Here is a 14,958-nt window from a genome sequence, read left to right as displayed (position 1 = left end):
CATCTGTTTGCTCATCCATAAGAAGCAACTCCTCATCTGTTCAAGTTTGATCATGAGATTGCAGCAGTTTGGTCACATCTTCAGACTTCACTTCTAATTCTAGTTCTCTTGCTTTTTCTGCCACATCTGCAGTTACTTCCTCCACTGAAGTCTTGAACCTCTCAAAGTCATCCATGAGGATTGGAATCACCTCTTCCAAACTTCTGTTAATGTTGATATTTTCACTTTTCCCCTGAATCATGAGTGTTCTTAATGGCATCCAGAATGGTGACTCCTTTCCAGAAGGTTTTTGATTTAATTTGCCCAGATCCATCAGAGGAATCAACTTTCCATGGCAGCTATAGGCTTACGAAATGTATTTCTTAAACCATAAGACTTGCAAGTTGAAATTACTCCTTGATCCATGTGCTATAGAAGAGTTGTTGTGTTTGCAAGCATGAAAACAACATTCATCTCCTTGTATATTTCCATCAGAGCCCTTGGGTGACTTAGGTACATTGTCAATGGGCAGCAATCTTTTGAAAGGAATTTTTTCTCAGCAGGTCTTAATAGTGGACTTAAAATATTCAGTAAATCATGTTTTAAACAGATGTGCTGCCATTCAGGCTTTATAGTTCTATTTATAGAGCACAGGGAGAGTAGATTTATCAAAATTATTAAGGGCCCTAGGATTTTCAGAACAATAAATGAGCACTGGCTTTAGCTTAAAGTCACCAGCAGCATTAGCTGCTAATAAGAGAGTCAGACCATCTTTTGAAGTTTTGAAGCCAGGCATTGACTTCTCCTCTCTAACTATGAAAGTCCTAGATGGCTTCTTATTCCAATATAAGGATGTTTTACCAACATTGAAAATCTATTTTTTAGTGTAGTCACCTTTATCAATTATCTTAGCTAGATCTGAATAAAGCGCTGCATCTTCTACATTGGCCCGTGCTACTTCACCTTGAACTTTTATTTTATGGAGATGCCTTCTTTCCTTAAATTTCATAAATCAGGCTCTACTGTCTTCAGACTTTCTTCTGCAGCGTCCTCACCTCTCTTGGCCTTCATAGAATTGAAGAGAGTTAGGATTAGGCTTTGGCTTAAGGGAATGTTGTAGCTGGTTTGGTCTTCTATCCAAACCACTTTCTCTGTATCAGCAATAAAATTTTACTTTCTTATTCATTGGAATAGCATTTTTAATTTCCTTTAAAAACTTTTCCTTTGAATTCACAACTTGGCTAAATATTTGGCACAAGAGGTCTAGCTTTTGGCTTGTCTAGGCTTTCAACATGCCTTCCTCACTAAGCTTAATAATTTCTAGCTTTTGATTTAAAGTGAGAGACGTGTGACTCCTCTTTCCACTTGAACACATAGAGGCCATTGTAGGGTTATTAATTGGCCTAATTTCAATGTTCTTGTGTCTCAGGGAACAGGGAGGCCTGGGGAGAGGAAAAGAGTTTGGGGAACGGCTGGTAGGTGGAGCAATCAGAACATGTGCAACATTTATCAATTAAGTGCCATCTTATATGGGTGCAGTTGTGGTGCCCCAAACAGTTATGACAGTACTATGAAAGATCACTGACTATAGACCACCATAACAGATAAAATATTAATGAAAAAGTCTGAAATAGTGAGAGAGTTAACAAAGTGTGACACAGAAATATGAAGTGAGCACATGCTATTTCAAAAATGGCACTGATAGACTTGCTTGACACAGAGTTGCCACAAACCTTCAATTTGTAAAAATCGCAATATCTATGAAGTGCAATAAAGTGAAGTGCACTAAAACGAGGTATGTCTGTACCTGAGAAAAAAGTTGTGGAGATGAATCCAGGGTTGAACTAATGTAAAATAAATAAATAAATAAATAAGATATGACATTCCTGAAGGTGACTTTCTTCTGTTAAGGAAGCTATTAATAGTAACAATTTATATGTCCAATTTTGATATCTCCTGGACAAAAGAATAACAATCCTCATTATGATTAAAACCTTTAAGTCATAAAGATATAGAAGTATGAAAAATAAGTTAGAGAAAATAGAGTAAATTATGCTGAGTTTCTTTTAACTGGGTTTCCTTTAAAAACTTTAAACACATGGAGCAATCTGCTACTCTTTGTAGGCTATTATATCATTTTATAATTATTTAATGTTCAGTTTTACTGTCTAACAGTGGTCTGAGGACAAAGTGAGACGTTAAAAGGAATGGAAAAGGTAAACCCTCAGAGAAGGAGTAGCTAGCCCCAATTTTGCAAAATGATAGCCAGAGAAGATCTGGAATTAGGGAACAGGCTTATTCTAAACCTAAACTAAAATTTGTATAATAGAATAAACCCTTTCCACGCTTATTTAAATTTTAATAAACTCCCTCCTTTAAAACTCTACCTCTTGAAACTCTTCCGTGTTAGCTTCATGAATATTACTTGTTTCAAGAGAAAAGTGATCTCTTTGTAAAATATCCTTTATATCTCAAGATTTTATTGTCATATTTTTATACTTCTGATTTCTACTTTCAGCAGGATGCACTAATGAAATGGTTTTAGTAGTTGTTTGTTATGACATGCATAAACTGAAATAAAAGCTTTGAAAGAAATAGTTAGGAAATAATTGTTTAAGTATCACAAAGTTCACATTTCGATTGAGGAAGTATTTAGTTACAGCATATTAGTAGTTGAGTAGAACAAAAAATACTATAGTCTCTGAAATCAGAATGACCATACAAAACATAAACAAACATGCAACTTTAGGAAATGTAAATTAAAAACACGGAATTTTAAGTAATATTAGAAATCAAAGTGAGATTTTTGTTTCAAATAAAGTGTTTGTTTTACATTCTCTCTGTGAAATTCTTTGTCAAAATACCTTCAACTTCAGGAGTTAAAGAGAAGTCAGTTCCCAGGTAATGGCTTAATCCACCAGGCAGAATTACATTTGTTATCTTTATGGGAGGAGCTTTCACTTGGCCAAGTGACCCACCATCCACAGGAAAGTTGGTAACAGGAATAAGCTATATAAAAAAATAAATTAAGAGCATCTCATCCCCAAAACTCAGATCAATAGGTTTAGTCCTTATCACAAGCCCCATCTGACAATCAACTTAAATTTTTTTTAGTCAGGAGTTATATGCTTGCCTAAACTAAGAATTGATACTAAGTAAAACCTGTAAAATCAACAGAGCCTTTTGAGAAGTTAACCTCCCTCACAATCTTGTTCTGTTTTTTCAGACTGCGTTGTACTCATCACTTGAATCTAAGGATTTAGATTCCAAAAGGATCTTAACAAGGTAAGTGAAGAATTAAAAAATAAGAATTAAGCCTTTTTTCTCTTTGTAATATTTCTTTTTTTAATGCATAGGAATTTCTGGAAGGTAAGAGTCATTTGTCCCATATCTTTGTATTCCTTACATTACCTCATCAGGTGCCTTGCAATTACCTATTTTTCAAAACAAGCAAATAAAATGAGGACTAAGAAAAGCAACTTACAATAATTTTAATGAACGTGATAAAACTCTCTAAACAATGTTTATATTTCAAAACTGTTGAGGATTAAGAGGCTTTTAAAAGAATTTCAGGAATTAGCAAATGGAGGAGAAAAGTGTTTTAGGTAAAGGATTCTTGCTTTCCCTAGAAATTATGCCTGCTCTGCTTTCATTAAGACTGCCCTTGTTTATACTTTTAAAAATATGAATTCTGAACATATGATTCACTTTATTTAGAGTTATACGCTTTGCTATTTGTGTAAAATTACCAATACCTCACACTTCAGTAAATGTTAGCAAGAACGCAGCTTTGTAAATGAATGTTAAGGTAGCTGTCTTTTTACTCTATCTAGCCAGTCTCAAATCCCCTAATTCCTCTGTGGGAGTTTCTTCCCATCAGTAATCTAGAATGCTGTCAAATTTTCTTCTGAAACCAAATCACCAAAATGTTTTGGTTTAAAAGACAACTTTAGTTTCATTTATTTTTTCCTTATCTGCTATTAAAGAACAGCAGCTACTTAAGTAAAGAAAAACATGTTAGACTGATAAACTTGAAAAGTTTTTTGTACTTGTGTCTCCTGAACAGCTAGTTAAAAGAAATAAGGCTTAATTTTGTTCTAGTTCTGAAAACAGTAATTAGTGTTGAATCTTCAGATAAAATATATTTCTCTAACATAAAGACTTTCTCTATTTTACTAACCATGTATAGATGAATCCCTGGCACGTGCGTGCGTGTGCGTGTGTGTGTGTGTGTGTGTGTGTGTATGTGTGTATGTTCTATTCACCAGACCAGGCTGCCTTTGATAGTAATCCCTAAATAGATACTAAGATCATCTACAAAAACATCATTGGTTTAAACATTTAAGTCAAAATATATGATGGAATGTTCATTTACTAATAATTCATATTTCAAGAGGAAAAGTGTAAGTAATATAGTTATTACCGAGTTTTTCTTTGCTTGTAGTTCAGAGAAGTGAAATTCAGCTTTTGCCCTATCATCTGAATTCACAGGAATTCCATCTAACATCTGTAAGTTAGGCAGTCGGAATATGAGCACATGGCGATGTATAATTTTTCTACAAATCTGCATAAAGTTAAAAATAATAATTTATTCCATAAAAAACCCTTTTATTTCAAAGATTAATCTTTATAGAGAAGGGAATTTGGCATAGGTAGTAAAGATGACAGATAATAGCTAATTAATAGTAATAGATGCTACAGATATGAACCTCCTTTTTGAAAGCTTGCTCACTTTCCTATCATGCCCAATGAAGAAATTTTTTTTTTTAACTAAGGCTACCATTTATTGGTTTAGTCTCCTTTTAGAGTAAGAGTAGTATTCATTAACTACAAGCAGTCCCAATTCATGAATAGGATTATATTATGCAAGTTCACTTATAAGTAATTAGCTTGAAACTTACATGATATTTTTCTACAGGCATTATTCAATTTAATTCAGTACACATCTGCTGAACTGTATGATCCATTTCTTCACAGTATCAGCCTACTCTAAAAAATTCACATATGTACATAAGAAGGTGTATAGAAAGAGTGAATAAAATAGGCCTGAGGCTGTTAACTTTAGAAGGGTCTACTTGCAAGGATGGCTCTTGCTGGTGTTTGATATTTGGTGTTTTGTGAGTGTTCCTGCCATTCCTTAACTGATAAGGCTACTTCACTATGCCTAGACTATTAATACAAACAATATGATTGATGTTTAACCTTATTTCTTTCTGAGGGTCTGCAATTTTGGCACATGATAGGGAGAGGATACCTATGTGGCCAGCCTCCAACAAAATCCTTGAATGCTGAGTTTCTAATGGGCTGTCTTGGGTAGAAGCATAACACACAAATTGCTGCATTTTTGTTGCTGGGTGAAGAGTGTGCTCTGTGTGACCCCTTGTGGGAGAGAAAGAACATAAAGAAGGCTGCACATGGATTCCTCCAGACTCTGCCTGTGTTTTTCCCCCTTATCATCTAGCTATATATCCTTACTATGTCACGATAATAAATCTTAGCCATAAATACAACTATATGCTGAGTCCATGAGTCCTTCTAGCAAATTTCTGAACATGGGGGTGAACTTGGGGACTGCCAACACAGAAAGTGTGCAGCGTTGTTTGTAATAGTAAACAAAAAAGAAAGAAAGAAGAAAAAAGAAACTATCACCATGAAATGAATAAACTATTTTAAAAAGAATGTAGTAGCTTTATATATACTAATGGAGAAGTATTTCTAACACATGTAATTGAGTAAGAAACCTGACCACATGCTAGGCCACAAAGCAAGTTTCATAAATACCAAAGAATACATAAATAGACTCCTTCCTCTGACTAAAATATAACATTAGAAAGAAATGACAAAGGTAACTAAAAACACCCCATAGATTTGAAATTAATATACATACACATATAATCCTCAATAATTCATGAATTAAAGAAGAAATCTTTTGGAAAGTAGAAGATTTTAAGAAATAAAAATCAGTAAAGGCCGGGCGTGGTGGCTCACGCCTGTAATCCTAGCACTCTGGGAGGCCGAGGTGGGCGGATCGTTTGAGCTCAGGAGTTCGAGACCAGCCTGAGCAAGAGCGAGACCCCACCTCTACTAAAAATAGAAAGAAATTATATGGACAGCTAAAAAAAATATATATATAGAAAAAATTAGCCGGGCATAGTGGCGCATGCCTGTAGTCCCAGCTACTCGGGAGGCTGAGACAGGAGGATCGCTTGAGCTCAGGAGTTTGAGGTTGCTGTGAGCTAGGCAGACGCCACGGCACTCACTCTAGCCTGGGCAACAGAGTGAGACTCTGTCTCAAAAAAAAAAAAAAAAAAAATCAGTAAAAACACTATATATCAAAACGTTTAGGATGCTACTAAAGAGGTACAGTGTAACCTAAAATTGACTGATTGATTCAGAAGAAATACTGAAGATTAATGAGCTAGACCAACTTAAGAATCTTTTTGAAAAGTAAATTTCAAGAAACCAAAAGAAGGAAGTAATAAAGGGTGGAAATTAATGAAATAGAAAACAAAGAAATAATACACTTGATAAAAGTGAAATATGGTTCTTTAAAGAAACTATAACAGTAGAAAACCTTTAGCAAGATTTATTAAGAATAAAAGAGAAAAAGCAAAAATCAACAAATTTAGGTATAAAAAGGTGACAAAAATACAGACACAGTGGACATTTAAAAAATTAATGAAAGCACTATGGTAGCAATACATTTAAAAATTTAGATAAAAACAATTTTCTAGAAGAATATAGCTTCTCAAAATTGACTTTTGAGGAAATTGAAAACATGATAGAAAGACAGAAAATAACATATGTTCGTGAAGATGCAGAGAAAAGAAGGGAACTCATACACTGTTGGTGGGAATGTAAATTAGTACAACCTCTACAGAAAATACTCTGGGGATTTTTCAAAGAACTAAAAATAGAACTACCATTTAATCCAGCAATCCCACTACTGGGTATCTACATAAGGGGAAAAAAGTCAATTTATCAAAAAGATACCTGTATTTGTATGTTTACCACAGCACTATTCACAATAGCAAAGATACGGAAACCACCTAAGTATCCATCAATGGATGAATGGATAAAGAGAATGTGGTATATATACATAATGGAATACTATTCAGCCATAAAAAATGAAATCATGTGTTTTGTAGCAACAGGAATGCAACTGGGAGGTCATTATATTAAGTGAAATAAAGCACAGAAAGTCAATTGTATGTTCTCACTCGTAAGTAAGTGCTAAAAAAATGTGTGTACACATGGATGTAGAGAGTGGAATGATAGGCAACGGAGAATTGGAAGGGTGAAGGGTTGGGATGGGGGTGGATGATGAGAAATTACTTAATGGATACAATGTATTAATATATTATTTGGGTGATGGATAGCCTAAAGCCCTGACTTGACTACACAATCCATACATGTAACAAAATTGTACTTGTACCCCATAAATTCATACAAATTAAAAAAAAAGAATTTGAGTAAATAGTTTAAAATTCAATGTCATAAAATACTAAGCCCACAGAGATTTAGAAATAAGGTCTACTTATCCTTCAAGGAACATATCTTCTCCTATACAAACTAATGCATAGACTAGAAAGAGAAAGATCCCAAATTAATTTTATGAGGCAAGAACAACCTTAATAGATTTGAAAAGAATAGGGTAAGAAGATAAAATTATACGATCATTTTATTTACTTCCATAGCTACGGATATGCTATTAATATGTAAAATATTAGCAAATTGAATCCAGTAAAATATAAAACACGACCAAGTAGTATTCATCCCAGCAATGTAAGGACGGTTTAATAGTAGAAAGTCTATTAGTAGAATTTACCATATTAACAGATTAAAGATAAAAACTATATTATCAATTAGTCAAAATCTAATGTCCCTTCATGACAAAACAGGTAGTAAACTGGAACTAGAAAGGAACTTCCTTAAACTGTTATTGGTTATCTTTCCATAACCTACTGCAAACACAGTATTTAATAGTGACAACTTAGAAGCATTCTTTTGAAGTCAGTAACTTACTATCAGTGTTTCTATTCAACACTGTACTAGAAGTCCTAGTCAGCACACTAAGAAGAAAGTAAAGGAAATTAAAAACATGAGTCTTTGAAAGAAATAATAGTTGTTTTTTGTATATAGTATAATAGTCTATAGAGAAAAATCCAAAAAAATTCCAAACCATTAGAACTAAAAAGAGGGCTCAGCAACGTACCTTGATAAAAAGCAATATACAAAAATCATAATTTCTATACTGTAGCAAAAATTGAAAAATATAACAAGATATTATTTAAAACAGCAATTAAAATAACACAATAAATTAACCAAAGATGATTAAAAGCTTTATGGAGAAAATTATAAATCTTTATTGAAAGATATGAAATAAATGGCGTGATACATGTGTTTATGAATGGGAAGACTAAATACTGTAAATATTAGGAGAGACTACTTATTGCTATTTCCATCTTAGTAGAAGTAGCTCTATGATGTGGCCCTTCTGGGCTCTCTGAATCCCTTGACTACCTCTGTACCAGGGGAAGCAGAGTAATTTAAATAGTAAAGGAAGTAGTAATTTAACTCCCTTGAAAAAGGAGTGTTCTGGGAGAATGTGACCTGTTCTTCCAAGAGAAGATCTCCTCCCATGTGGAAAGACCTCAGTCTAGTATTCCCTGTTTTGGGGTGATCATGATTGCCCATTTCTGGGATCTGTTAACATGCCTGTTTGGCTTTCTCACTAAGCTAAGGAGCTATTTTCACCTCTTCACTGTCATATTTCTCAATTTGTTCAGCTATTAGATGAACAAGGGTGCTACTTATTGGATTCCCTCAGACTCTAATAGGAAAGGTGGCAAATCTCTCCCAAAATTAATTTATAATTTTTTTAAAAGCCATTTATTATTTTATTTTATTTTATTTTTTTGAGACAGAGTCTCACTCTGTTGCCTGAGCTAGAGTGCCGTGGCATCAGCCTAGCTCACAGCAACCTCAAACTCCTGGGCTCAAGCAATCCTATTGCCTCAGCTTCCCAAGTAGCTGGGACTACAGGCATGCGCCACCATGCCTAGCTAATTTTTTTCTATATATTTTTAGTTGTCCAGTTAATTTCTTTCTATTTTTTTGTAGAGACGGGGTCTCACTCTTGCTCAGGCTGATCTCAAACTCCTGACCTCGAGTGATCCTCCCGCCTTGGCCTCCCAGAGAGCTAGGATTACAGGTGTGAGCCACCACACCCGGCCTTAATTTATAAATTGAATGCAATTCCGATTAAAATTATCAATGAGATTTTCATGTAACTTGAGAAGTTGTTTCCTAAAATCCACAGGAAAGTATAAAGGGTTAAGAATAGTGCCTAAGACAGTGAAGAAAGAGAAAGAAATGGTGAGAAAGAGAAGGAGGTAAAAGAGAGAATTATAGCCACTTACTCTGCCAGACATTAAGGCTTAATATAAAACATTAGTAATTAACACAATAAAAAATTAGTATAGGGATAGATAAATAGGCCAATGAATACAATGTAGAAACCTGAAAGAGACCTTCTTATACTTAACAATGGAAGTTTGCACTATTACCAGTTGGAAGAAGACACAAGTCAATAAATTGTGCTGAGATAACTGGCTATGCATACAGAAACAGATAAAATTAAATCCTTTTCTCACACCATATAAAAATAAATTATATACAACTATCAGTAATTTAACTAATAAATTAGAACAGTAACATACTTACTGGATTGCCATAAACTGTAAGCTCTCTCAGAGAAGAGATAACATCAAGTTTTTCCAGTTCTGCGATATCCTATTCAAAAGTTAATGTTATTATTTGGTTAGACCCAGCATCTTCAAATATAGACTAATTTGAACTAATTATATGTGAGTGTTGGATTGCAGCTATCTCATGACTAAATCCTCTAAAGTGAGCTCGAGTGACAATATTGTTTTGTTAAATAAAGGCAGATATGTTTACTGTAGATTCCCAATACATGACTGGCAAACATTGACAGTCTAACATGGAAAATCGGCCATATAGCAGCACTTACAAGAAAAGACCAAATTTCTTCTCAGAAGAGTTTTGATTTATTCTAGGAATATTTGGTTAATTCTTCCAGAATATTGACCAAGAAATATGGAAAAGGTGAACCCAGTCTAAACAATTTCAAATGTATATATTTAAATACAACTTTAAAAATAAAGGAACACAAAAAAGAAAAAAATAAATAAATAAAATAAAGGAACATGTGATATTGAGTAGCCTGCATCCTGCTATACTTACTGGGAATATATATAGCTGAAAAACTATTTCTCTAGTCAAATAATTCTCCTTCCCTACTGCATAAGATTATTTATTATTATCCATTTAACATTGGTGGAAGTTTGCAAGTATACTTTTTTTAAAAAATAATCTTGGGTTTCTTCAGCATACCTCTTAGTTTTTGCAAAATTATTTCTAAAATGCTATTTCTGACAAAATTTAGCCAACAAGCTCAGCTTCAGGTTGTTGATAGTTCATAGTACTACAACAAAGTTATTGATATACCATATTCCTATTGGGAATTACAAGTGGACATACAACTGTAGACCTATTTTAGATCATTTGGAAGTAGAATTTGATTTTTAAAATGATCTTTATTTTGATTTTGGAAGTATCATAAAGGAGGGCTTTACAAAGCTCTAACATCTTATTATCTATAGAGATATTATGTATTTTTTCCCACAGGCAATTTCTCTCTGTGGAATCAAAGCCTGATTATAAATCATGGACATATGTAAAGTTTTCCATTATTTTCTCAAATTAAACAAAATATAGCAGTGTTCACTAGTGAAATATTTCTAATCAAAATGTTAATTTCTCATGGAAAATATAAGAAATAGACTGTTAAATATGAGGAGGATAATGCTAGTATAAAGTTTTAAAGAGACATCAAGCAAGCTAATATGTCCATAACTGGAGAGAAGAGGCCTGATGGCTTCCCATTTTGAATATAGGGTATTTTTTACAGTGGTGCATTGGAGTTACCTTTTACTGGCTCACAAAAGTCAATTGGTGAATTTTGTGAAATGGTGTTTTAGCTTGAAATTGACAATGGTAGAAGAAATTATACTATGGAAATAGGCAAATGCTACAAATTAGGGTCCCCCAGGTCCCCAGAAAGCCAGATGTTAAACATTAACCAGCGCACAAGTGGTTGTTACCTTTTGAGTATATTGTTAAGATAAGCACTTAAAGCAATAATAGTAATAATTAGGTCCAGATTAGGACCTTCATTTAGGACAAGACACTTCGCAATAGACTATTTCCTAGGGTCATTTCCAGCTTCAGGTGATTATTCAGATGTTTAAAAGTAGACAGAGAAGCTGGATGCCAGGTAAGAGAATCATTTAGACACAAGGATCAAATGAGACTGTAAAGCTGAGTTAAATAACTCATCTTTCAATTGTGTGTCTGTGATTCTTCCTGCAGAAGTAAGACAATAGGCAACAATTTTCCAAAGCTACATTATTGGACATGATGGCTAACTCAAAAGCTTCACACCAAAATCTGTTATCAAGGATATGCAGCTTCTGAAAGACTTTAAGTGGGTCAATGAGGAACTGCATATGCCTTACTTAGAAATACTGCTGTTTTGCTAATTTTTCTAGGCATTTCTCCTTCTATCCCATCAATCTTTTTCAACCCAAAGGTCATAATCCAATTGTCCAGTTGTGGAAATTAATACTGGTATCAGCCTGCCCATGTTGGTATGAATCTAGAGACAAAATCTATTAAGTAGATTTGAAACCAGGAGTTAAGAATATTGAAAAACATATTGGTATATTTTCAGTAGAATTTCAGCAGAATTTCCAATATAACCTTCTTATTCCTCTGAGTTCATTTTTTCCCCAGCTAAATATATGGTCACATTAAGGTACTATAATATTAATGGTTAGCATAAACTTAATGGCAAAATGATCAATCTAAATTCAATGAAAAATGCCATTTTGGCTGGGCACAGTGGTGCATGCCTGTAATCCCAGCACTTTGGGAGGCTGAGGCAGGAGGACTGCTTGAGGCCAGGATTTCGAGACCAGCCTAGGCAACATAGCAAGACCCTGTCTCTATAAAAAATAAAAAAATTATCTGGACATGGTAACATACACCTGCAATCCCAGCTACTTGGGAGGCTGAGATAGGGGGATTGCTTGAGCCAAGGAGTTTGAGGCTGCAGTGAGCTATGATCATGCCACTGTACTCTAGCCTGGGCAACAAAGTGAGACCCTGTCTCAGAAAAGAAAAATACTATTTCAAGGATAAAAATAAACACTAAAGAATCAGCAATTCTTATCCTTTCATTCAATGATATGTTTAATCTCCCATGATTTATAATATAGGTTGTCATTTAGCTGTATTAGATTTTGATAATAAATAAGCTTGACTAAAAATTATTCTATTTAAGTACTAGGGAGGAAGTTGCTATACCAGCTGATCTTCCATCTGTTCATTTCCTTAAGAGGGATAGGGAGGTAGGAGGTAGGGCAGGGACACTCCTGGGGAAAAGCAGGTTACCTGGTCTGTTCTTGTAAGGATGCTGGTAACTGAATATCCTGTCAAATAGAGCAATATTTGCTGAGAAGATGGTCCTTATTTATGGTATTCTGTTAGCAGATCTCCTTGGTTAAGGACTCTTATAGCAAAAAACAAAACAAAACAAAACACCCCTAGAATCTATAGAATTATAAGGCATGGCTCCCTACATAAGTTCAAGTATAATATGGAGATGTTTCATAAATGTAACTCTCCTGCTATGTAAGATCACCCCAAAAATCTCACTTGAAAACTTCATCTTTTGTGCTAAGCTAAAAGCTGTGTGTGAGATATGTGAAGGAAAGACCTGAAAAACCACTAAGAATGTCCTAGGTCCTGTGTATCCTTGACATTATTAGAAAAGTTTGATACCAGGTAAGATCCCTAACGAGTATAAGTCTGATTCTACAATCCTTTGTGTTAAATCCTTAGCTCAGTTGCTACCACTGGAAAGCTTTTCCCCAGAATCTAAATTTTCCTAATTTAGATTTCTTCTGGATAAAGCTTTGAAAGAATCATTGCCAGTTTGGCAGACTTTTCTCAGAAGAATGTTTGAATCTGGATTAATTAGTTGTATACTATTTTTTTTTTTTTTGTATGTACATTCCCTAGTTGCTATGTAGAAAGGGGCACTGCTTATGATTTCCTTCTAACCTTGTACAGGGCTTTTATATCATCCCAGAAAAGGCTTCCTGAACTCTAGGAAATAAGCCACAAACAAATCTTTATTGAGTATCTACTATGTACCAAGTACTGTGCTATATACTGATACAAATGAGGACAAGTTAGACTCGGTCCTTGCCCTTGGGGCACAGGCGGTTAGTTTACAGTTGAGTCTATCTTTGAGGCTGTCTTAGAGGTATAGGCAGGAATAGTAAAGTGGGTAATAGGGCTAACAGATAATTACTGAAATTCTGAGAGAAATGTGAGAGTTGTATAAGGTTATATCTTCAACTCTCTTAATTGTATAATATCTTAGGAGAGAGTCTGAGCAGGGTTAGGTGGGGCAGTGGCCACAAAGCAACCGGTTGAATTCTGAGCAGATAAAACTAAGGTAGGAGCCTATCTAAGGAAGCCTTGAGTGGGGAGAGATGTAATATTAAAACCAAGTCAAAGTCCATTAAAGGAAACCAATTCAAATGCCAGGTAGATCAAGTACATATGTCAAGTTTAAAGGGCCAGAGGATGTCTGGAATTGAGACACAGAAACAACTCGGACCAACAGCAGTCAAGGAACAAATGAGATCTCTCAGAGAGAACTGATGAGAAGAGCCTTAGAACATTTAGAGCTAACCTTTATTAGTGGGTAGGGGCATGTGGATTTGTCCAGTTTATAAGCCTAGAAGCAAGGTGGACATCTCTACATCAGAGAGTATTTGTATACCTTGAAATATGCATGGTATATAAATGGTAAATAGCACACTAGCAAAATTTTAATTGCTGTGTTTGAAGCTTTATGTTCATAGCTCAGAGGAATTAAGGCTTGCAAATCTCATAACAAAAAACAAAATAATGTTACCTGGATTTTATTATATCCTAGGAAGAGTTTCTCTAGTTTTACCAAAGGTTGTAATTTGCTCAGCTCTCGTAGTCTGTTCTCCTCCAGGTGAAGTGCCAACAAAGAACTTGGTTTGGCAAAAGCACTGTCATTAAATGCTCTGATGCGGTTATGGTCCACTACCAATTCCTGAAGGACTATTAAGTTGTCAAGCCCTTCAACTTGACTGATTTCATTCCCTAAAAAAACATAAGTCATGATATATCAGGCGACCCAGGCTCCCCAAGTTAAAGGTTATCTACCTTCATTTAAATATTTTTATCAAACGATTTTTTTTAAAAAAGGTACTAAAAAAACTTATTTCCAAAGAGATATATTGAAATGTAATTTACAGGAAGGTAGCATCATCATCAGTAGTATTTGTTAAAGTTTCTCCTTTGTGTTTGAAAGATTAGGAGGTGATGATGTACACAATGTACTGAATTGAACTAATCTGTCTGTTTAATTACATGCTAAAATAGTTGGTTTTGACAAAAGTAGATATATAAAAGTGCTGCAAAAGAAGATATGCTGAATATATCAGTTATTCTAATGGTTTTTCTAACAGTATAGCTAATTATTTCTTAAAATTGTTAAGTTGGAAGAATACACATTAATTATGCTGTTCTTTGTCAGTATATTTTTGCACTGCAGCTATATTAAACAAATTAGAATTCATCTCATGCTTTAAAACACTAAACTCTTCTTTATAACCTATGATTTCTCTCTACTGTAGCTATCAGTAGCTTTATAAATATAAATAACTTATATGAGAAGACGATGCTTCAATTTACAAAATGCTTTTATATGTACAGTATTTTCTATTAGAGTCTCAAAATGCAACAGGGAAGATATTATCTCTTTAATAATCAAAAAATTTAAGG

At 34.3% G+C, this 14,958-nt stretch overlaps 1 protein-coding gene across 1 annotated transcript in view; it reads right to left on the bottom strand.

Moving 5' to 3' along the window:
- The window catches only part of LRRC9 (leucine rich repeat containing 9), a 104,433-nt gene that overhangs the window by 2,045 nt on the left and 87,430 nt on the right, over nt 1-14,958 (bottom strand). Inside the window, exons 27-30 of the mRNA XM_069465013.1 lie at nt 14,057-14,274; nt 9,706-9,774; nt 4,403-4,543; nt 2,844-2,988 (exon numbers count right to left, since the gene is read on the bottom strand). Of these exons, the coding sequence (XP_069321114.1) occupies nt 2,844-2,988; nt 4,403-4,543; nt 9,706-9,774; nt 14,057-14,274 (573 nt within the window). The remainder of the gene's footprint in view (nt 1-2,843; nt 2,989-4,402; nt 4,544-9,705; nt 9,775-14,056; nt 14,275-14,958) is intronic.

Source organism: Eulemur rufifrons, chromosome 2, assembly GCF_041146395.1.
Source record: "Eulemur rufifrons isolate Redbay chromosome 2, OSU_ERuf_1, whole genome shotgun sequence".
Lineage (NCBI taxonomy): Eukaryota > Metazoa > Chordata > Mammalia > Primates > Lemuridae > Eulemur > Eulemur rufifrons.
This window is presented reverse-complemented; position numbering and strand designations above follow the sequence as displayed.